The sequence below is a fragment of the Artemia franciscana genome, chromosome 3, assembly GCF_032884065.1.
Source record: "Artemia franciscana chromosome 3, ASM3288406v1, whole genome shotgun sequence".
NCBI classification, from domain to species: Eukaryota; Metazoa; Arthropoda; class Branchiopoda; order Anostraca; family Artemiidae; genus Artemia; species Artemia franciscana.
Window position 1 is genome coordinate 14,572,065 of NC_088865.1, and position 23,731 is coordinate 14,595,795.

General features: G+C 35.6%; 1 protein-coding gene across 1 annotated transcript in view; it reads left to right on the top strand.

Moving 5' to 3' along the window:
- The first annotated feature begins 8,941 nt into the window (after positions 1–8,941).
- The window catches only part of LOC136025470 (transforming growth factor-beta-induced protein ig-h3-like), a 44,298-nt gene continuing 29,508 nt past the window's right edge, over positions 8,942–23,731 (top strand). The window contains exon 1 of the mRNA XM_065701502.1: positions 8,942–9,065. Within this exon, the coding sequence (XP_065557574.1) occupies positions 8,942–9,065 (124 nt within the window). The remainder of the gene's footprint in view (positions 9,066–23,731) is intronic.

A 23,731-nucleotide genomic window follows, 5' to 3' on the forward strand; every position in this document is an offset into this window, starting at 1 on the left:
TTAGGAAATGTATTGGCATATCTTTAAAAACTTATAAATTTTGATTGAACAACTTTGTGAAGCTGAAAACAATTTTGATGTACTTCATTCAACAGAAGATCTATTTTGCAAGATTTAACTTTTATAACACATATTTTGAAAGTCATCAAAGGTCAGGGCCCTCTAGAGGGAGAAGGAGTTGGGGTGGGTACTTCAAAGTACCTTCCCAGGACATACTTTAGCCTGTAGATGCATTCCCTAAAAGTTTCATTTTCCGAACATAACCCCTTTCTGAGATAGCAAGAAGTCAATCAGCTAGAATTTTACCAAATGATTTTCTTTCAAATAAAATTGATCTACCCTAAATAGGGTGATAATTCTGTCTTCAAGCAATCATCACATTAAAGCTACAAACCCATTGTTAACATCACAATACAAATAAGCTGAAATAGCAGTATAATTGACTAAGTATCAGTGTAGCATTAGCATTTTAACCATGGTCTGGCTCCTTTAGAATTATGTTTGAGCAATCTGATGTGAGCTACCTCTTCTAATCAGGATAGGGCTTTAAACTAATTTCCCAGGGATCAAAAATATGGTAGGTTTTCCTTTAACTATATTGTGTATCAGACACAAATTTATTTTTAAGCTTTTTGATCTAAAGGATTTTTTTTAACTTGGTCAACTATCAGAGACAGCACCTTACCTATTCTTGAAATTGTACTAAACAAATCTGATAAATTATAGTAGGATCCAAATTGGTGATATTTTCCTATGTACATTTATTGCATCTTTCATTTAAATTTGATACTCCTTTCACTGACTTCAGCAAATCAACAAATAATTCTACTTTTTTGTATAGAACCCCTGTTTGACCTAAGGTCAATGAAAAAACTTTAAAAGCTTTAGCCTTTTTGACCTAGGGTCATAGTCTCAGAATCTCAATCAAACAGATGGTTGGACAAATAGATATTGCAATGTCTGTGTTATCTATGGTTAATACATTAGATCCCAGAAAAGATTCAACAAATTTTATCATTGTCACTTCAAATTTAGCATGCTGATGAACCTGATATTTGCCTTGTAGTGTCCTTTTTCAAATACTATTTATCAAAAATAAAAAGTCTTTTATTTTTGCTGTTTAAGATGTTTATGATTTTACAGAACATTATATTTGAGTGTGGGTGTGTGCTAGGATTAACAATGCTTATGACAGCAAAGGCCCTTCCATTTGTGGCACCACAGAGTATTGAATCCCTGAACTCCTGAGTCAACTGTCATATTTGAGATATGTGAAAAAATGTATTTAATTTTTTTTTTTGCTTCTAAAGGTGTGGTTGTAAATAGTCAGAGCTTTGGGGTGTGAATCCCCTTATTTGTCCAGTTGGAAGGAGGCTAGTACTGTACTTGCAATTTTCATAGATTCTTGTTAATCTAATAATCTCAATTTTGTTGTTTCTTTACCACTTCAATGGTGTTCTCTGAACCTGTTCTTGTTCTTTGTAATATGCCTTTACTTTATTTGGAATTTAGCTGTAGGCTTCTCTTGGATACTCTACAATAGCATCCTTATTTAGATCAGGTTGCATGTAGCTTTTTCTAAATGTTGTCAAGTCTCAAGTTGTCAAGTTTCTTAAGTCACTTATACCTGATTCTTTCTCTTCTGTTTTTAGTTGGTAAAAAAAAAATCGAAAGAAAGTTCTCATTGAAAAGAGCCCAAAAGTGAGATTGAATTTGGCAAAGCTTAGAGGTTTGCCCCTTCAGTCTGTTGAAAGAAAACAGATTCATAATTGAAGCTTTGTTCATTTCAATCTTAAGAGTGACCTTCATTTGTGACAATTCACTAAATGGTTGTAAAGGGATGCTTTTATTTATTTATTTGTCTTGTTTGAATTCCAAATGACTGTTTTTTAATCTTCTAATTGATATACATTCCTTACAAATCAACTAGTTGCACCACAGTTCCATTTGCAAGTTTTGACCTACTTTATAACCCTTGTTCTCAAAATTGCATATAAATTTATTGAAGCTAGGGAACATAGAACTCCTGTCTGTTTGAAGAAAATGGATGGATGTAAGTTGGTTTAATTACACTAAAGTCCTAGGGTCATTGCAATTAAAACAAAACAATAAAGATTAACTATAAAATACTTGACATTACATAAGTATAAGAGTCAGAAAGAAAAACCATTCACAAAATTTTACTATTGTGCTCAGTTGCCAACCTGAACAATTGCCCTAAATTTTTAAAACTTGCAAAACATTCACCCGTTTTACATTCACCAGCCATCTCTCACCTTTTAACAATATCTCTTAATATATTTAAATCTTCTTCGGTGGACAAACCGAATAGACGAGGAGCAAGCTCCCCTACTATTGGGATTAAACTTGTCGATCTTTTATATTTACTCCTTCGGAAAAATACTTCAAATATACGAGTTTTGCTTTTTTAAGTTTTTGTATTTCTGTATTGAATAGTTCAAATAACGCTTCCAAACTTTGTCTATATAATACAAGGAATGCCTGATGAGTTGATATTTTATAAGCATTTTCCATGGTTAATTCCGGGAGGGGTTCTAGTTCATTCTTTGCTGACTCGTCAGCCATGGCCAGTTGTGCGCAAGTTTTTTTACCGTCTATAGTCGAACATTCTCTCCAGTGATTTTCATCTTTGCATTTTTTGTCTCCATCCATACATTGTGTTTACCATAGTCGGTGTCTACAAAAGGGATTTGCCATCTAACTTGTATTCTTCCTTTCTTCGTAGAAGTCCATTTCCAGATAGTGGATCGGTATGGTTGCCTTACTGTTATTAAAATTTCATCGTTGTTATTTGGTATTAATATACTAGGGATTGTTTCTGTAGTAAGTTCTGACATTGAGGTGTCTAGTTCTATCGGTTGTGGGTCAGTAGTCGTGGGGATTGACGTGGGGAATGTTTCTTCTTCTTCGATCGTTGGGGTATATTCAGTTTCAATTGTTGTTGGTGTAAATTCAGTTTCAAGTGTAGTTTCCTCGTTTTGAGTATTGTATTTCCAGAAGGTAGTCGTTTCATATTTCCTTGAGGTACTTTTGAGGTTTCCATTAATTTGTTTGTGATCATTTCGGTATCATTAGTAAGATGTGGAATACGGGAGGTCGTGTAGATTTTGGTTGCTTCCGTTGTAATGTTTATGATTCTACAGAAGTATTGACATTTGAATTTATATTTTGGTTTGGTAGTACCGTTAGTAGAATTTGATGCTATTTCTATATTTTCTATGCCCTTTATTATTTCAGGTATTTTATTTGTTCGTTTAGCAAGGCCAGATTCAATTTTGGTTGTTTGGGTTTCAGTAGGAGCGGTTTCTTGTGTGTTTAGGGGAATGTCTGTTACATCTTTCGTTTTAACTTCTGTTGGCTTTATTTCAGAGAGATTTATTTCTTTTTGTACGGGTTTCTTCTCAGCCGTGTTAGCTGATTTTGGCCTATTCCATAGTTCTTTGAAGAAATTCCGCACTGTGGGCAATTCGTTTAATAATGCTTATTTTCCATCATAATATTTTCTTTGTCTAAGTTGTCTTAATTGGTTTGATTATATTTTGGGTCTCTTTATTGGTATCTGGGTTTTGGCTTTCATTAATTGATCTCTTTTTTCTTTTTTCAATGGCTTTTCTGAGTCCTATAGCTTTATCAATTTTGGCCATTTTTGCATCAAAATCATCAACTATTTTCTTTGTGTTGAGTTTGGGATAGGTAGGGGACGGTGTATCTTTTTTTTCTTTGTGGGTGCTTTTGCTTGCCTGTAGTCCCTTGTCTGATCATAAGAATTGAAAAATTGATTCTTTCATGTCATATGTATTTTTCTCCAGTCTTATAACTTGTTGGAACAACGTTTCGAATGGTTTAGGGTCTAGCTTCATGAATATTTTCCATGCTTAGTTACTAGTTAGAAGTGAATTTTCATGTTTGAATATTATCCCATGTTTTACGACATCTTGTTCATAAGCATTTATGCACATGGTCATCAAAAATGTTAAGATCATCATTTCTTATCTGTAATTGATGTTTAATAAATTATTTTTTGAATAAATATGGTAGGGAAAAAAATGAATTGCGTGACAATGAGATTGATTAAATAGTATTTGAATGGCTGAGCATAGATTAATCTAAAGGGCTAATAACCTTATAGTTTAATTACCAACAAATAATGTTAAAATAGTTAATTTAAAAATATCAACAAATATCAATTAGAGCTGAGAAATGAAGTGATCGTTTTTTTCATAAAATCAATCAACAATCAAACAGTTCGTGGTAACGAACTGTAGTAAGGAGTGACCCGGCTCAATGGTGACGAAACTCTCAAAAAACGGAATTTTGATGCTAAAAGATACAATAAAAGAATTGAATTTTCATGCTAATTCTAAATATATAAGTTTCATTAAATTTAATCTTTGTCATCAAAAGTTACGAGCCTGAGAAAATTTCCCTGATTTTGGAAAATAGGAGGAAACATCCCCCAAAAGTCATAGAATCGCAATGAAAATCACACCATCACACTCAGCGTATCAGAGAACCTTATAGCAAAAATTTCAAGCTCCTATCCACAAAATGTGGAATTTCGTATTATTTTTTCCAGAAGATTAATCATGGGTGCGTGTTTCAGAAGACAAAACAATAATACTTTAAGGGTGTAGCATTATGTATTTTAATATGTAGATTGTCAACAAATTAAAGAACCAACTCGAGACTTACTAATAATTTATTAGTGACTTTCTTGAAATTTTTTGTTTTAGGCCTGGGATGGGGTTAACTCAAGACCTATTATGTGTTCATTACTTGCCACTAAAAGAGAGCTTAGGGGGAGATGGATAGATATTAGTAACATTTACGTTAAAGTTATTTTATTGTTTATAAAAATACCTGAATATTGAAGAAAATAATAGCACTTGCATCTTGAGAGAATCGCCGTTAAACTTCTTTATGATTTTAAACAATTAAGAACGAAAACTAACTGAAATCTTGCTAACTAAGAGGAAATTCTTGTAATACCACATATCTGATAAAAGTATGAAATAATTTATTTGTTTGTTATGGCCAAAAGCTTATATTACTGATTATACATGTGTAATAGAAGGGTTGGCCTATTTTATTATCAAAGTTTTGATTTATGGTTCAAATTTGAATTTGGTTAAAATCCAATTATAGATTGGTTAATATAGTCTGGAGCTTAAGATTTTTGATTTTTTTTAAATAATAAGATTATTAGGCCTAGTAACTATATTTCAAAGATCACAGCTTTCTTGGTATGCACTTTGGGAAATAATTGTAGCTATGCCGAAACTGGCACAAATTGGCTGAGGGTGTCATATTGAGGTATAAGGGTTTGACTTCCGACAAGTTAACGTTGTTTTGTACTTGAATTCCTTCCAGCTCAAAATTAAGTAGCCTAATTGGTAAAAAAAAAAAAATAACTTTTGACCTATAATTTAAATTTAGTCGAATTTTAGCCTAATTTAAATGATAAGTCGTAGGTTATTAATCTCTTTGTATATATGATCTTATATTGTCTCATAATTGAGAATAGATTGTATCATAATCATTTAAGAAAAGTGAAATTATTAGACAAAAAATTTCAAAAAATTTTACAACTTTCCCCTTTTTTGCTTAAAAAAAAATACTTGTTATAAATTACACTTTCCAAACCGAGTTTTAGACAAAGAGTTATTTAACTACTCTGGCTTCTAAAATTTTGTAGGCGAAGAAAAATTATATATATATACATAAATAAACATATATACATATATATTAAGCATGTTGTTCAATATAGCCTAGAGTTTAAAATAATAGAATTTTTGTTTCATTTAGGTTTCCTAAAAACAAATTTATCAGAGATATTATAGTATTAATTCCTTTAAGTTAAAAGGAAATTAAATTATTTTATTACTATATGCACAGTTTTTTTTTTCAGCGCATAGTGACGCGTAAAAAAAAATCATTTTTATTATACTATGAAAAACGAATTAAGTATTTTCATACAGCTCATTGAGTTTTGTTTTATGAGGCGCATATAACGACATAACACGGCGCAGGGGACAGCACATTTAGTGTTTTCCCATGTGACACGCGAGACAGAATGTTGGGTAGCGCGATTTTTTGTTCTTTTGGCAGGAATGCACTTTTAATGCCCAGCTGAAAGCAGCAAAAGTCCCGCAGTTTACCATCCATATTTCTGTTGAACTTATGAAGATTAAAAATATTCATACATTACACCTCTCTTTCATTGCATTTCAGTATTTCCGTGGAGATCTTCCATCAAGTTTTTCGGGGCTTTTTGAGATTGTTAGAAATGTCAGTCCTTATGAAGCTAGGAACCAAGATAATGTGCTAGTGCCATCCACCCCTGCAGTACGCTCGGACTTTCGTCTGATAGTTGCTGTCGGACGTGCCTGGAATTCTATTCCTGATGGTCCTGATGATTCCTGATGGTCCTGTACCTAAGACTCCTTGAGTCTCCCAGGTTTAAAACTCAACCTTTTTTAGGGCAGCGTTGAAAGCACTCACGACCCCCTCCTCCCCTTGGCCAGGTTCCTGTCGACTTCCATTCTTATCCCCCTGCATTTTCAGCTCGATTAATGAGCCCTTCCCAATTACATACTCCCCCCCCCCCTTACCCCTTGTTATCTCCTCCACCTCTCCGCCTACAGAAGTATTATTTCCTTCCCCCTTACAGTATGCTGCCCCATACCCTCCCTACTCTGCCACAAACCAGTCATTTTTGACGGACATAAATACACTATTCCCACCCAGAACCTTACGAAACCTCTCACCCAGCCCATTCGTTTTATCCCTCGTGCCTGCCCTGTCAACGTGACTCATGCCTGAGACGTTTTGCATTTTATTAATTGTCATGTAATATGTCCAAATTGTTCTCCTCGTTCTTCGTCCATATCCTTGCCCGTCCCCCCACCTCCAAATCCCCAAGTCAAATCCTTCTCTTACCCTTCTTCTCCAAAGCATAATAAAATTAAATTAAAACCATACCCAGGAAATCCTCAACCCCATCAAGTCTCCCTGTCGCGATTCCCCAATCGGTTTATTTTTGCTAAGCTTTTAGTCACTAATTCTAGAAGTCTTAATTTTGAAAAGCTTACTGAACTCGAGGTGCTTTCAAAATCAAATTTGATAAATATTATAGCTATTACTGAAGTTCAATCCCTTGACCCAGGGTCCCTACGCCTGACAAATTATTCAGAATTTATTAAACTTCGTCCTTCAGACCACCCACTCGGGAAAAAGGGGGCGGAATTTTGTTTTTTACTAAGAGTCAGCTTTACCCAAAGGTTATTCAAGTCCCTAGCTTATCCGAGTATGATGAAATCCTTTGGTTAAGTGTTACACCAAAAGTACTCCCTCGTCAGTTTAATATTATTGCAATAGCTGTTTTCTATTACTCCCCAAATCAAAATATCGATTCAAAACGTAATTTTCCAGGCAAGTCCTGATTTTGTTATTTCTAAATACCCCAATGCTGGCCTTTTTTTAGTTGGTGATGGCAATGACCTTGAAATGGATTCTTTTTGCGCTTCACTTGAAGTAAAGCAAATTGTTAAAATACCAACGACTCGGGGAAATACCTCTCTTGATGTTATTTTGACTAATATATACAATTTTTACAGCCCCCCCCAACTTTGCCCCCATTAGGTGGGAGTTATCATCTTTCCATTCTTTGTCCCCCTCCTCAAATTTTAAGCATCATTTTTCAGTAGCTTATAGCTCTTACCGCCCTCTTCAAAATTCTGGTCTTCTTTCTTTCGGTATATGGCTGAGTAATGAAGATTGGTCTGACATTTATAGTTCACACAACCTTGATGGGAAACCGGCCACGTTTCATAGAAAGCTAATTGATAAATATCATATTTCTTTCCCAGAAAAAAAGGTTTAAAAGGTGCTCAAATGCTAAACCCTTTATTAATCAAACATTAAAAACACTAATTAGAACCAAATTGAAGCTTTTAAAAATGGTAAACTCGATAAAGCCAATATACTAAGAAAATCAATTAAAAGAGAAATTCGTATATTCGCAAGATCGTACTACAAAAATAAGATCGAAGAATTGTTCACTAATAAGCCCAAATACTGGTATTCCGATGTTAAAAAGCTATACGGCAGGAGTTTTGACCAGCTTAATTTCAACTTACCAGAGCCCCTGATGTTACCGCAAATAATCTAAACAAATTTTTCACTTGCATTGTCCAGAGCCTTCCAGCATTGCGCGTTCAATTATCAATAGGAGCCCCATCACCCCTTTTTTCCGACTGTTTGACCATCTGAGATAGGGAGAAGAATTAACAAACTAAGGAAGAGAAGTGTTTGTTCTTTGGATATCCCATTTCCTCTTATTAGAGCCTCCGGTGACTTCCTTTCTAAGCCCTTGTTTGTCTTGTTTAACGAAATTACTAAGTCTGGGCAAACTCCAACAATTTGGAAACTGGGTTTCATTATCCCTTTGAAAAAGAAAAACGGAAGGCCTGGCTTTGAAGGCGTTCGACCTATTACTCTTACTCCTATTTTTTCAAAATTGTATGAAGGATTCCTTGTAGATTTGCTAAAGGAAAAAATCTTACCTCTTACTGACCTGAAGCAATTTGGAAACCTAAAATCAACTTTTACTTCCCACTACCTCGTTTGTCTTATTCACCACATCGGGAAAATCCTCGAATTGCCAAATTTCTGGCCAAACTTAATTTCCATTGACCGTCTGAAAGCCTTTGACCTTATTAACCACAATATTTTAATCGAGAAACTAGTAAGCGAGTTCAATATCGATCCCTTACTGGTGAAATTGAGTTTGACTATAATTGACTATTTTTTAACAAATAGATGGCAGGTGGTTAAATACCAGAACCATTACTCAAATCCTCTCCCTATCTACAATGGCATACCCCAAGGAACTCTCCTAGGCACCCTCCTTTTTTCAGTCATGATCAACAGCCTCGTAAAGGATGTTCCTGACCGTTGGAAATTTGTTGATGACCTAACAATTGTTGAAAGCTGCTTCAGAAATTTAATAAGCGACCCTATGAATATCCTCAATGAAATTGGAAGTGAGGCTTTGGACTTAGATATGACAGTAAACCCTTCTAAGTCCATGATAATGCCGATTTGTTTCCTCAATTCCTCGCCCTCTTTTCTTAATCCTATCCCTCCTGAAATTTATGTGTCCTGGGTTAAATTACTTGGAGTCACAATTTCTTCAAATTTAAAGTGGGATATCCGCGTTAAAGACATCATCCATAAAGCTAATGCGTCAATCGCCCTCCTTAAGCTCCTAAATAAATATAGCGTCCCCCTTCTCACTCCTTAAGGTTGTACACGTCTTTTGTCCGCCCGCATCTTGAATATACTTGTCTAATTTGGCACCTTAGCATCTCTCGTGAAGAATCAGACAAAATTGAGTCAATCCAAAAAAGAACCTTGCGAATAATTTTCAAAGAAGGCAAGGTGCCTTACTCTCTGCTCCTAAAAAGGCTAGTTTGGAAACCCTTGAGCAAAGGAGGTTATCGTTATGCCTCCGTTTTTCAAAAAAATGCAATAATGAACCATCGGACGGCATGTATTGTGCCTAAACTTCACTCCCAATCCAGATTACGACAGCCTCAAGCCGTTTTGAGCCCATCCCAGTTTTGTCCCCCATTTGCTGCGTTACTTCCAGATATGAAAAAACCTTTGTCCCCTTCCTCACAGAAAAAAATGAATAGAATATCCAACTAGTTTCTCCCTTCTTTTTTCTGGTGAGGTGCTGCCCAGGTCGTCGCACTTATTTGATTGCCCCTTATTTGATATATATATATATATATATATATATATATATATATATATATATATATATATATATATATATATATATGTATATATATATATATATATATATATATATATATATATATATATATATATATATATATATATATATATATATATATATATATATATACATATATATTTATTTATTTATTTATTTATTTCTTGTTCTTTTCTGTGTTAAATCCTTATTTTATACCCTTCCTTTTTTTGTGACTTGTATTTGTTCAAGTTTAGTTTGACTTTTTTTTTAACTTTTTAATTAACTTATTACAGTTTTTTATTGACTCATAATTTGATGATTCATTATGATTTTTATTTCTCGTTGTTTTGTTGTTTTTTTTTTGCTGTGTTAGTGCAGCCATGTATTTTGTCGACTCCGAAGTCCGAATTCGGCCCTTTGAGGGCTTGTGATAGAAATCTTTTTGGAATAAATATCTTATCTAATCTTGATAAAACTATGCGTGTTACAAAATTAAAGCATTACCAGTGTATTTCCATTGAGGGGTTGTCAACTCTCATAAATCATATACACCAGGTAGCGATTTCCTAGCGTGGCGGAACAAATTCTCGAATATCTACGTGGATTTTTGTCGATAATACCCTTCCCAATTCAAGAATGTTAATTCGAGAAAAACAGAAAAAATGATGTATTTTTAACTTACGAGGGAATGATCGGATCTTAATGACATTTGAATTTTGGCAGGATATCGTGTCTCAAAGCTCTTATTTTAAATTCTGACTGGATCCGGCGACATTGGGGGGAATTGAGGGGGGGAGGACCTAAAATCTTGGAAAACGCTTAAAGTGGAGAGATCGGGATGAAACTTGGTGGGAAAAATAAGCACAAGTCCTAGATACGTGATTGATATAACCGGGACGGATCTGCTCTCTTTGGAGGAGTTATGGGGGGGGGGTGTCTCAAGTGATATCACAGTTGTGTAAAAATTTGAAACAGGACAGATGCAAAGATTAGGAAAACGATATTAGTTGACTGGATTCTTCACAGCCCTTATAATTCATGAATCGTCCAAAAGTTAATTGATCTGGGCACATAGAAAATCTTGGAGCAGATACGAATCATTCCATAGATTCTTCCATGGTTCAAAGAACGGATCTGCTCTCTTTGGGGTAGTTGGGGGGGGGGGGTAATTCTGAAAAATTAGAAACAATGAGGTAATTTTTACTTACAAACAGGTGATCGGATCGCAATGAAATTTGATATTTAGAAGGATATCGTGACTCAGAGCTCTTATTTAAAACCCGACCAGATCTGGTGACATTGGGGGGGGGGGAGTTGGGAGGGGGAAACCTAAAACTTGAAAAACACTTAGAGTGGAGGGATCGGGATGAAACTTGATGGAAAAAATAATCACGAGTCCTAGATACATGATTGACATAACCGGAATGGATCCGCTCTCTTTGGGGTAGTTGGGGGGGGGGTTAATTCTGAAAAATTAGAAAAAATGAGATATTTTTAACTTACGAACGGGTTGTCGGATCTCAATGAAATTTGATATTTAGAAGGAAATCGTATCTCGAAGCTCTTACTTTAAATCCTGACTGGATCTGGTGACGTTGGGGGAAGTTTGGGGTGGGGGAACTTAAAATCATGGAAAACACTTAGATTGGAGGGATCGGGATGAAACTTGGTGGGAAAAATAAGCAGAAGACTTACATATGTGATTTACATAATTGGAACGGATCCGATCTATTGGGGGGGGGGGCTAATTCTGAAAAATAAGAAAAAATTACGCATTTTTAACTTACGAAGGAGGGATCGGATCTTCATGAAACTTCATATTTAGAAGGACCTCGTAACTCAGATTTCTTATTTTAAATCTCAACCGGATCAAGTGTAATTGGGGGGGGGGGAGGTTGGGAGCAGTTGGGAGGGGGTAGAAATCTTAGAAAATACTTAAAGCGGTGAGATCAGGATGAAATTGGATGGGAAGAATAAAAACCTGTCTAAGATACGTGACTGACATAACCGGACCGGATCTGCTCTCTTTAGTGGAATTCGAGGGGGGGGGTAATTTTGAAAATTGAGGTATTTGTAACTTACGAAAGGGTGACCAGATCTTAATGAAATTTGATATTTAGAAGGATCTTGTGCTTTAAAGCTCTCATTTTAAATTCCGACCAGATCCTGTGACGTTGGGGGGAGTTGGAGGGGAAAACCGGAAATATTGGAATAAGTGAAAATTGGGGTATTTTTATATTAGGAATAGATAATCGGATCTTAATGAAATTTGATTTTTAGAAGGAATTCATGTCTCAGAGCTGTTATTTCAAATCCCGACCAGACCGTTTGACATTGGGGGGAGTTGGAGGGGGAAATATTGGAAAAACACTTGGAGTGTAGGAATCGGGATGAAGCTCGGTGATAGAATAAACAAATGTCCTTGATACGTGATTGACAGAATCGTACTGGATTCGCTCCCTTTGGGGGAGTTGGGGGGAGGGGTTCAGTGATTTGGTAAGTTTTGTGCTTCTGGACGTGCTAGGACGATGAAAATTGATAGGCGTGTCAGGGAGCTGCACAATTTGACTTGATAAAGTCGTTTTCCCAGATTCGACCATCTGGGGGGCTAAAGGGAGAGGAAAAATTAGGTATTTATAACTTACGAGTGGGTGATCGGATCTTAATGAATTTTGATATTTAGAAGGACATCGTGACTCAGAGCTCTTATTTTAAATCCTGACAGGCATTAAGCCTCTTATTTTCCTTTTTAAATCAATCTATTAACTCATAGAATTTTGTTAGAGCTCATACCATATGATCTCTTGGCTCTTACCTCTTCTCGCCTCGTCACAAGTGCCATATGAGCTCTTAGCTCTTGTTTTTAAAGCGGTTAAAACACGAGATAAAAAAAGCTCTGAGGTCGACACGACCCCCCAGAACCTAGAAGGCAAGAGGTGTAAGTTATACACTGACAGCATATAGGGTTTTTATGGAAGTAGTAGTCATAAAACTTCAGAGGGGGCTCATTTGACTGGTAATCGGAAGTTCTAGCACCCTTTTTCAAAGTGAAAAGTGATCGGAGGACAATTAGCCGCCTTCCCCAATCGGTTTTCACCTACATCAAATCACAATTTTGGGATAGATATTTTGTTGAAAATAGTTCAAAGATCAGATAAAAAAAAACCTCGGGGTGAACACAACCCCCTATAGCCCAGGGTAAGAATTGTAATTTATGCCTTGGGTGGATATAAGATCCTTATGGAAGGGGTTGTCGTAAAAACTCCAGAGGGGGCTTATTTGATTGGAAATTAAAAGCTCTATTTCGCTTTTTAAATGAAGCATGTGATCGGAGGGCATGCCCCTTTTCTTCAAATGCCTTCTTTGAGATAGTTATTTTACTCAAAATAGACCAAAGATCATATAACAAAAGCTTCGGGGTTGACAGAATCCCCCAGAACATAAGAATCCCGCATAAAGTTTGTATTGAAGGTTGGGGGTCTAATAATCTTCAGAGAGTGCTCATTTGAATGGAAATTAAAAGTTCTAGTTCCTTTTTTAAGAGTCAAAAGTGATCGGAAGGCAGCTAGACCAACACCCCCCACTCTTGTCCCCCAAATGAATACGGTCAAAAATTTGAGATAGCCATTTAGTTCAAAGTAGTTCATATATCATATAATGGTGATAACATATATAACGGTAAATATAACGGTCGGATGTATCGTATAACAGTGAATGTGGGGTTAACACAGCCCTACAAAGCCCGTGGTCAAGGGTTGTAGATACCTTCGAAGAGCACACTGCCTTTCCATGACGAAAGTATAACAGTTCAAAATAGGGATGAAACCTTTTAATAGACAGTGAACAGATATAAAAAAAATTTTAACTGGATATTTCGAACATATATACAGTGTTCATTATCAGCAGTAAAACTAAAAGACATCACTAAAACAAACACAATTTATACCCAATAAACTAATTACATATAGTTTATTGCTCTTATTTTTTTTCAATGCAACAGCGGAAGCTGTTGCATTTTCAAGTTCAATACAAAGTCACCTGTATCTCTATGGAATTATTTGTGAATATTTTTTTTGAATAATTTTTTTTTGAATAATTTTTTTTGAATAATTTTTTTTAATAATTTTTTTTTTTGATAAAATTTAAAATAAAAACAATGTATTCAAGAATAATTCCATAAATAGAGATACAGGAAAATTTGGATTGAACTCAATTTATGATAATTTACTGAAGTCAAATAAAGTAAATATTACTTCACCTAAGAGCTATGACCTATGTCCACCTGATATGTCGGATAAATCTAATGAACCGGAACCGAAAAGGTCTAGAGTCAAGGAGATTTGCTTCCGCTGTTGCATTGAAAAAAATAAGAGCAATAAACTATATGTAATTAGTTTATTGGGTGTAAATTTTGTTTGTTTTATTGATGTCTTTTAGTTTTACTGCTGATGATGAACACTGTACATGTGTTCGAAATATCCAGTTTATAATTTTTATATCTGTTCTCTGTCTATTAAAAGGTTTCGTTCCTATTTTGAACTGATATACTTTCGTCAAGGGTTTTAAATTATTCTCGGGGGGCACATACGGTTTTTGTGGAAGCCAGTGGTCGTATAAGCCTATAAGGAGGCTTATTTGATTGGAAACTGGAAGTTCTGTTCGGGGGGTATCTAACTCCTCCCCTACGCCCTGTTTTTCACATTTATTTTCGGTTAAAATTTTGAGATAGCTATTTCGTTGAAAATAGTTCAAAGATCAAATTACAAAAACTTTGGATGGCAACTAGCCCCCGTCCCACCACACAATTTTTCCCCAAAATATTTTAAAGATAGCATATTCATTTATTCAAATTAGCCCGAAGATCATATGAAAAAGCTCTGGGGCTGACACAACCCCCCAAAACCTTGGAGCAAGATTTTTTTTGACCGACTGTGTCATCAAAATATAGAGTCTTCGTATATATTTCTGTTTTACTGTCTAATAAAAGGACCTGTCCCTATTTGGAAGTCTTATTTGTTTCGTCATAGAAAAGGCAATATGGTCTTGAAAAAAAAAAAAAAAAAAACAACGTGGTATATATATATATGGATATCAGACCAACTTTAGAATTAGTAACATTGCATTTGCCATTAGAAGAATAAGAAGATAAATTTAGCACCTTTAAATTCCAACAGCATTTCATTTTAAATTAGAAGAATATTCAACATGGTTTTACGAAATTTAGAACAGTTAGTGAACTTTTTAAGTCAATAGACTAGTAAAAGGATCAATTGATTTTTGAAAAAAACTAGTCAATGGATTTTCAAAAATGGGGGAAACACCCCTTAAAAGTCAAGCGATCTTAATGAGCTGTATCACACCTTCAGATTCACCGTATCAGAAAACCCTACTGTATAGGTTTCAAGCTCCTATCGGCAAAAATATGGAATTTTGTATTTTTTGCGAGAATAGGATCACAAATGTGTGTTTATTTACTTTTTTTCCCAGGGGTGATCGTATCGACACATTGGCCCTAAAATATCAGGAGAGGCTCATTCGAACGAAAATTAAAAGTTCTACTGCCCTTTTAAGTGACCAAAAAATTTGAAGGGCAACTGGTCCCCCTCCTCCGTCCTTTTCCCGACAAATCATCCGATCAAAGTTTTGAGATAGCCATTTTGTTCATCATAGTTGAAAGGCCTAACAACTATTCATTTGTGTATAAAATAACCCCCTCCCCCACAGCCTCAGGGGAAAGATCTTTAAGTTATAAAATTTGCCTATTGATTAAGCATAGTAAAAGTTATTGGGTTGTATGCTTATATTTTTGGGTGGGAGGAGGGGATACATTTTCTGCTGAGGGTTTTTCCACAGGAAAATTATCTATGAGGGGGAAGTTTTCAGGGCGTGAACTTGTCAGGGGAAATTATACACTGGGGGAATTTGCCAGAATTCTTATATAAAATTCTTATATGTCTTACTTTCTCTTTGCCGTCTCAATTTTACTCGTGGAGTGGTTAAAAGTGATTGTGTAGGTAAATTTTCACCGGTATTGAATTATCTTGAGGATATTTCCACGGGAGTGGGTTTCTCTGTGGAGGTTTGGCCAGATTTCCTAGCATTATCTAAAAAATGATCAGAAATTAAATAAAAAAACAAGTTTTTCGACTAACAGTAAGGTTAAAACTTAACCTTAAAACTTAGGCAACATTAAGACTTAAAACAAACAGAATTTATTACTATATGAAGGGGGTTGCCCCCTCATCAGCCCCTCTCTGTTTACGCTAAAGTTTTATTTTTGTCCCAATTCTTAAAGAATGACTCCTTAAACACAAGGGCCGTTTAATTAGAACAATAAGAGGCTCTTTTAAATCTTTAGTGTAAGCAGTTAGGTGTTGAGGAGGGGCAACCCCCTTCATATACGCATTAGTTTCTGTTCGTTTTAAGTTTTAACGTTGCTCCTTACTTTCAGTTGACAAAATTTGTTTTTTTATATTTAATCTATTGGAACATTCATTTGTTTCGACAAGTTCGGTAAGCTATGCCCCAAAGGCATATAAGGTTTTTATGGAATAGGTAGTCGTATGAACTTAAATTGAGAGTAGACTCATTTGATAGAAAATTAAAAGGTCGAGTTACCTTTTTAAGAGTCGAAAGGGACGGGAGAGCAACTAACCCCTCTACTGCCATCTTTTCCTCAAGTGCACCTGACTGAAAATTTGAGAAAGCTACTACGTTCCACTTAGTTCAAAGATTGCCCCCCCCCTCCTCCTGTCCTTTTTTCTAAAATTCACGTAACCGAATTTTTAAGATAGCCATTTTGTTCAAAATAGACCAAGAGTCATATAACAAAACCCCGGGACTGTCACAGCCCCCCAGGACACGGCGGGAAGTTTTGCGAGTTATGTTCAAGGGGCATATAAGGTTCGTATGGAAGGGATGGTCGCATAAAATCTGGAGGGGGCTTATTTAATTAGAAACTGAAAGTTCTAGTTCCATTACAAGTGCCAAAAGTGATCAGAGGGCATCAATCCCCAATCTCCCCGCGCCCTTTTCCCCAAACGAATTCGGTCAAATTTAGGAGATAGCCATTGTATGTATGTATGTGTTTATTTATAACCCATCATACAAAATAATGAAATGATTGGGTACATTGAAAAAAAAACAGCATATCGTAATTACATTCTAAAATACAAATAAAAATAATTCCACGTCAAAAAACAACATTTTGCCATTCATGGCCGGTTTGCTTATTGCAAATGTGCACATTCAGCTCAGCTAACTTAACACACGGGTTAGACAAGCTATATTTTTTCATCAAATAGGAATTGCGGGTCCACGGAGGAACTCGCAACAGAAACTTAGCGAATTTGAAGAAAACGCGCTTCATTTTAAGATGGTCAGATTCACTAAATAAAGGGTAAAACGGTACTAAATACAGAATATGTGGCAGGATGACACTATTGTAAATCCTCGCAACATGGGCTCTATTCAAATGAAACTGATAACTACCAAGTGTACCATATGCACGCCAGATTTTAGCTTCCATACTTTCTAGCATCAATAGTTTTCTCAATCAATAGTTTTCTTCAGATTTTTTCCAATAGGAAGGCCAAGATAATTCAACTTAACACAAGGCAAGGTTCGATGGAAAGGAATGGTCGTATAAACTTTTGGGAAAGCTCATTTGATTAGAAATCGAAAGTTCTAATTCCTTGCTTTAAGAGCCAAAAGTGATCGGAAGGCAATACACAACCTGGAGAGGGGATATATACAACCCCCTGAGCCCTGGGGCAAGGATTTTAAGCTATCCATAGGGGGTGTATAAGGTTTTTACAAAAAAGGTGGCGGTATGAATTTTAGAAGAGCCTCATTTGATTGGCATTGGAAGTTCTTTTCCCTTTTAAAGAGTCAAAAGTGATCAGAGGGCAAAGATTTCCCCCACCATCATATTCCTAAATGTATCCGATCTAACTTTTGAGATAGCTATTTTGTTCAGAATAGTTGAAAGATCATATAAAATGCTTTTGGGGTTGACAAAATCCCAAGAACCCGGAACAGGGGTTGCCTGTTATGTCTCAGGAGCATATCTGGTTTTTATGGAAGTGGTGGTCGTATAAATTTTTGAGGAAGCTTAATTGATTGAAAATTGAACGTTATAGTGATCGGAGGGCAACTAGTCCTCCTCTCCCCAATGCAGTGTTTTCTCAAGTGTTTCAGATCGAATTTTTTATTGCCATTTTGTTCAAAACAGTCCAAACGTCAAATAACTATACTCTGACTTTGAAACCTCTCCCTTTTAGCCTTAGGGGAAAGGGCTACAAATTGTGCTAGCTATCCATCGCTAACATATAAAGTTTTATATAAGGTATAGTCGACTAAATTTTGGGGATGGCTCATTCAGTTGGAAACTAAAATTTCCTTTACCCTTACTAAAGTTGAAAGGGATCAAAGGGCACCCCTCCCTAGCGTGTTTTCCCCCAAATGCATCCAATTCAAGTTTTGTAACAGCTATTTTGTTTTAAATAGTCCAAAACTCAGATTGGTATAGCTTCGGGGCTTAAAAATCCCCCATAGCCACCTGGGCAAGCTTTGTTAATTTTGCAAGTTGCACATTGTTAACACATACAGTTTTTGTGGAAGGGGTGGTCGTATTAACTTGGGAGGGGGCTCATTTGATTAGAAATTGAAGCTTCTAGTTCTTTTTTTAACAGTCAAAAGTGAACAAACGGCAACCAGCCTTCCTCCCCCCGCCTACCCCTTTTCCCCAAAGGCATCCTGTCAAAATTTTAAGAGAGCCATTTTATTCCAAATAGTCCAATGGCCAAATAACTATGCTCCCAGGGTTGAACCCCCTCCTAGACCTGGTTTATATAATTTACTTATTGTTACTTTATATACTCTATTAACTTTGATGCTTGAATTTACTTTGATGTTTGGATTTATAAATTTACAGGGTATCTTTGATTTACGGACAAGGGCTGCAAGCTATGCAAGCTGCTTATTATTATTTTGATACTTTGTTATTTTGACATTGCTACTTTGATACTAGTTTTGGAACTTTGATGAATCTCTGATGTCGAAAAAAAATTTGATTTTAAAATAGGGGTATTTGAAAACTTGAAACTTTTCGCAATCAAAAACAAAAAGAAATTAAATAAAAAAAAACTTTTTGACAAAGAAATTCTTCAAAGAAAAGTAAATGCCACATTAAACTTAAAGTCAGCAGAAATTAAAATCTACAATAATTCAAAGTCAAAGCGAACAGAAATTACTACTAAAGACTACTGCTACTACTAGCAACTCACCACGCCACCAAGCCATCTAAGGCCGACAAAGCTACGCATGCTCCCCCTCAATCCCTATCTATTCAAAGCCTTCCTCTTTACATCTTCCCAGTAAGTTTCCACTTCCCTTAAATCTTTCTTTATGATATCGTATGACCCCAACCGCTGATATCCTGCTGTCCTTTTAGCCCTTGAATAAGGACATTCTTCAAAAATCTGTCATCCTTCATCCGCAGAACGTGCCCAAGCCATCCCAACCTTTTTGTCATTATAGCCCTAGAAAGTGGGATCTAACCGGACTTTTCGCACAACCTACTGCTTGAAACACAGTCAGTTAGCTGGGTACCAGAACAATCCGTAGGCAATTTCTCTGGAAAACATCTCTGGGAAACATCAGGCAATTTTAGACCCATATTTGACCACTGTCATGACTGTAGCTTCCAATATTCTAATTCTTGTCTGCAGAATTAGCTGCCTGTTCTTCCCATCTTTTTTCAACTGTGAAAAAATACCCTGAGCCTTGGGTATTCTGCTTTTAACGACTTTACTGCTCCAACCGTCTTTGATAATAATACTACCAAGGTAAGTGAACCTGTCCATCTTTTTTCGTTAGCCATTGTCACCTTTCCATCTTCACTTATTCTTAGGCCTTCGTCTTCTTAATAAAAATTTTTCAAACCTATTCTAGCATCCTGAACTGGCAAAACCTCTAAAAGTTCATTCATTTTGCTCATACTTTCATCTAGGATGCTTAAATCATCACCATAATCTAAGTCTAGGATTTTTTTTCTCCCACTTTGATTCCATGTTGTCCCATTGCCTTTCCCATGCTCCTTAAGACAAAGTCAAAATGATCAATATAAAACGGAGATAGAAATGAAACCCAAAACGAACAGAAATCAAACAGTTCGTGGTAACGAACTGTAGTAAGGAGCGACCCGGCTCAACAGTAACCAAAACTCTAAAAAACGGAATTTTAATACCAATAGTTACATCGAAACAATCGTATTTAAATGCTAATTTTAAATATATAAGGTTCATCAAGATTAGTCTTACCCATCAAAAGCTACGACCCTGAGGAAATTTGCCTCATTTTAGAAAATAGAGGGAAACACCCCCTAAAAGTCATACGATCTTAACAAAAATCACACCATCAGACTAAGCGTATCAGAGAACCCTATTGTAGAAGTTTCAAGCCCTTATCTACAAAAATGTGGAATTTCGCATTTTTTGCCAGAAGACAAATCACGGATGCGCGCTTATTTGTTTTTTTTTTTTTTTTTTCCCAGGGGTGATCGTATCGACTCAGTGGTCCTAGAATGTCGCGAAAGGGCTCATTCTAACGGAAATTAAAGGTTCTAGTGCCCTTTTTAAGACCAAAAAACTGACAAAAAAAGACTGACCAAAAAATTGGAGGGCACCTACACCCCCTCCGACGCTCATTTTCCCCCCAAAGTCACCAGATCAAAATTCTGAGATAGTCATTTTATTCACCATAGTCGATAAACCTAATAGCTATGTCTTTGTACGTGGGAGGATCTTTCCATGGAGGAACTTCTCATGGGGGAAGAGACTTTCAATGGAGGGGCGAAGCATTTTCTAGCATTATTTAAAAAAGGAATGAAAAAATAAATATGAAAAGTTTTTTCTACTGAAAGTGAGCAGCAGCATTAAAACTTAAAATGAACAGAAATCATTACGCATGTGAGGGGTTTACCTCCTCGTAATACCTCGCTCTTTAGGCTAAAGTATTTTTAGTAATTTCAACTATTTATTCTACGGCCTTTGTGATTCAGGGGTCATTCTTAAGGAATTGGGACAAAATTTAAGCTTTAATGTAAAGAGCGAGGTATCGACGAGGGGTGAACCGCCTCATATACGCAATAAAAACATACGAATATAGAAGTTTGCTACGTAATTTAATTCGTAAGTTACGTATATTTTTCACTTATGTAAATGTTCGTAAAAAATTATGAGTTATAGTTGCCTTTTTAAGTAATCAAAAATTGGAGGGCAACTAGGCCTCCTCCCTTGCTCTTTTTTCTCAGAATCTCCCGATTAAAACTATAAAAAAGCCATTTAGCCCAAAAAAATTAATATGTACATTTCGTTTTAATTATTTATATGCGGAGAGCCAAGATCAAAACATGCATTAATTAAAAAACGTACAGAAATTAAACAAAAAAAAAAGTTTTTTTTAAATGAAAGTAAGGAGCGACATTAAAACTTAAAACGAACAGAAATTACTTAGTATATGAAAAGGGCTGCTTCCTCATCAACGCCCCGCTCTTTACCCTAAAGTTTCTTTTACTGTTTAAAAATATAGAGTTAAGAGAAAGAGTCAAACCTTAAAGAGCGGTAAAGAGCGGGGCGTTGATGAGGAAGCAGCCCCTTTCATATACGAAGTAATTTCTATTAGTTTTAAGCTTTAATGTCGCTCCTTACTTTCATTTAAGAAAACTTGTTTTTTTTTTTGTTCGATCAAACAGTTCGTGGTAACGAACTGTAGTAAGGAGCGACCCGGCTAAATAGCAACCAAAACTCTTAAAAATGGGGTTCTGATATCAATAGCTACATCATAGAATTGCATTTTAATGCTGATTTTAAATATATAATTTTAGTCAAGTTTAGCCTTACGCATCAAAAGTTACAAGCCCGAGAAAATTTGCCTTATTTTAAAAAATAGGGGAGAACAACCCCTAAAAGTCATAGAATCTTAACGAAAATCACACCATCAGATACAGCGTACCAGAGAACCCTTTTGTAGAAGTTTCAAGCTCCTATCTACAAAAATGTGGAATTTCGAATTTTTTGCCAGAAGACAAATCACGGGTGCGTGTCTATTTGTTTGTTTGTTTGTTTTTTTTCCCAGGGGTTATCGTATCGACCAAGTGGTCCTAGAATGTCGCAAGAGGGCTCATTCTGACGGAAATGAAAAGTTCTAATGCCCTTTTTAAGTGACCAAAAAAATTGGAGTGCACCTAGGCCCCCTCCCACGCTCATTTTTTCTCCAAAGTCAACGGATCAAAATTTTGAGATACCCATTTTGTTCCGTATAGTCAAAACTCATGATAACTATGTCTTTGGGAATGACTTACTCCCCCACAGTCCCTGGGTGAGGGGCTACAAGTTACAAACTTCGGCCAGTGTTTACATATAATAATGGTTATTGGAAAGTGTACAGCGTTTTCAGGTGATTTTTTTTTTGGTTTTAGGGGTGGTGTTGAAGGGAACGAGCTATGTGGGAGGATCTTTCCTTGGAGAAATATGTCATGGGGGAACAGAAATTCAATGAAAAGGGCGCAGGATTTTCTAAAATTACTATAAAAAAAACAATGAAAAAATAAACATGGAAAAGTTTTTTCAATTGAAAGTAAGGAGTAGCATTGAAACTTAAAACGAACAGAGATTATTACGCATATGAGGGGTTCTGGGAATACTTTAGCATAAAGAGCGAGGTATTTAGGAGGAGATAAATACCTTGCTCCTTATGCTATAGTATTTTGAGTAATTTCAACTATTTATTCTACGGCCATTCGGATTCAGTGGTCATTATTAAAGAATTGGGACAAATCTTAAGATTTAGTGTAAAGAGCGAGGTATTAACGAGGGGACAAACCCCTTCATATACATAATAAAAAAATAAGAATATAAAAGTTTGTTACGTAAGCTAATTCTTAAGTTGCGTATATTTTTTACTAATTAAAACATTCGTTAAAAATTAAAATTTATAGTTGCCTTTTTATGTAACCGAAAAATTGCAGGGCAACTAGGCTTTCCCCACCCCTTATTTCTCAAAATCGTAATTTCAACTATTTATTCTATGGCCTTTCTGATTCAGGGGTCATTCTTAAAGAATTGGGACAAAACTTAAGATTTAGTGTAAATAGTGAGGTATTGACGAGGGGACAAACCCCCTCATATACAAAGTAAAAATATAAGAATATAAAATTTTGTTACGTAAGTTAATTCTTAAGTTATGTATATTTTTTACTAACAAAAACGTTCGTTAAATATTAAAAGTTCTAGTTGCCTTTTTAAGTAGCCAAAAAATTGGACTCCTTCCCCACCTCTTATTTCTCAAAATCGTCTGATCAAAACTAAGAGAAAGCCATTTAGCCAAAAAAGAATTAATATGCAAATTTCATTTTAATAATTTATGTGCGGAGAGCCAAAATCAAACATGCATTAATTCAAAAACGTTCAGAAATAACTAATAGCATGTAAATCATACAAACCAAATTAAAATCTCCCATACAAATAAAATCCAACTGGCTAGATACCGCAGCTCTCATTAATATCTCAAATCCTTCCGTGAAATCCTCCAAACGAGCACTTGGTGGTTAATAAGCCTTACTTACAATAATTTATTTTGAATTAATAGCCAGTTCAAGAGTAAGTGATTCAACCTTACCTTGTATCCAAACATCTACATCCCCCCTTTGACGGCAAAGCATCTCATTTTTCACCAGGAAGGATACGCCTCCTCGAGCCATCAAGTCAGGGTTTTTCACGATTAACTAGTAACCTAGAAATTGAAAAGCTGGCAGAAAATACTCAGAAGTCAAAAAAGTCTCGCAAAACCCAACAACATCAAAATAGCTATTAGTCAGATCTAGTAAATGCAAGATATCATTATAACTTGATGTTAGATGATAGT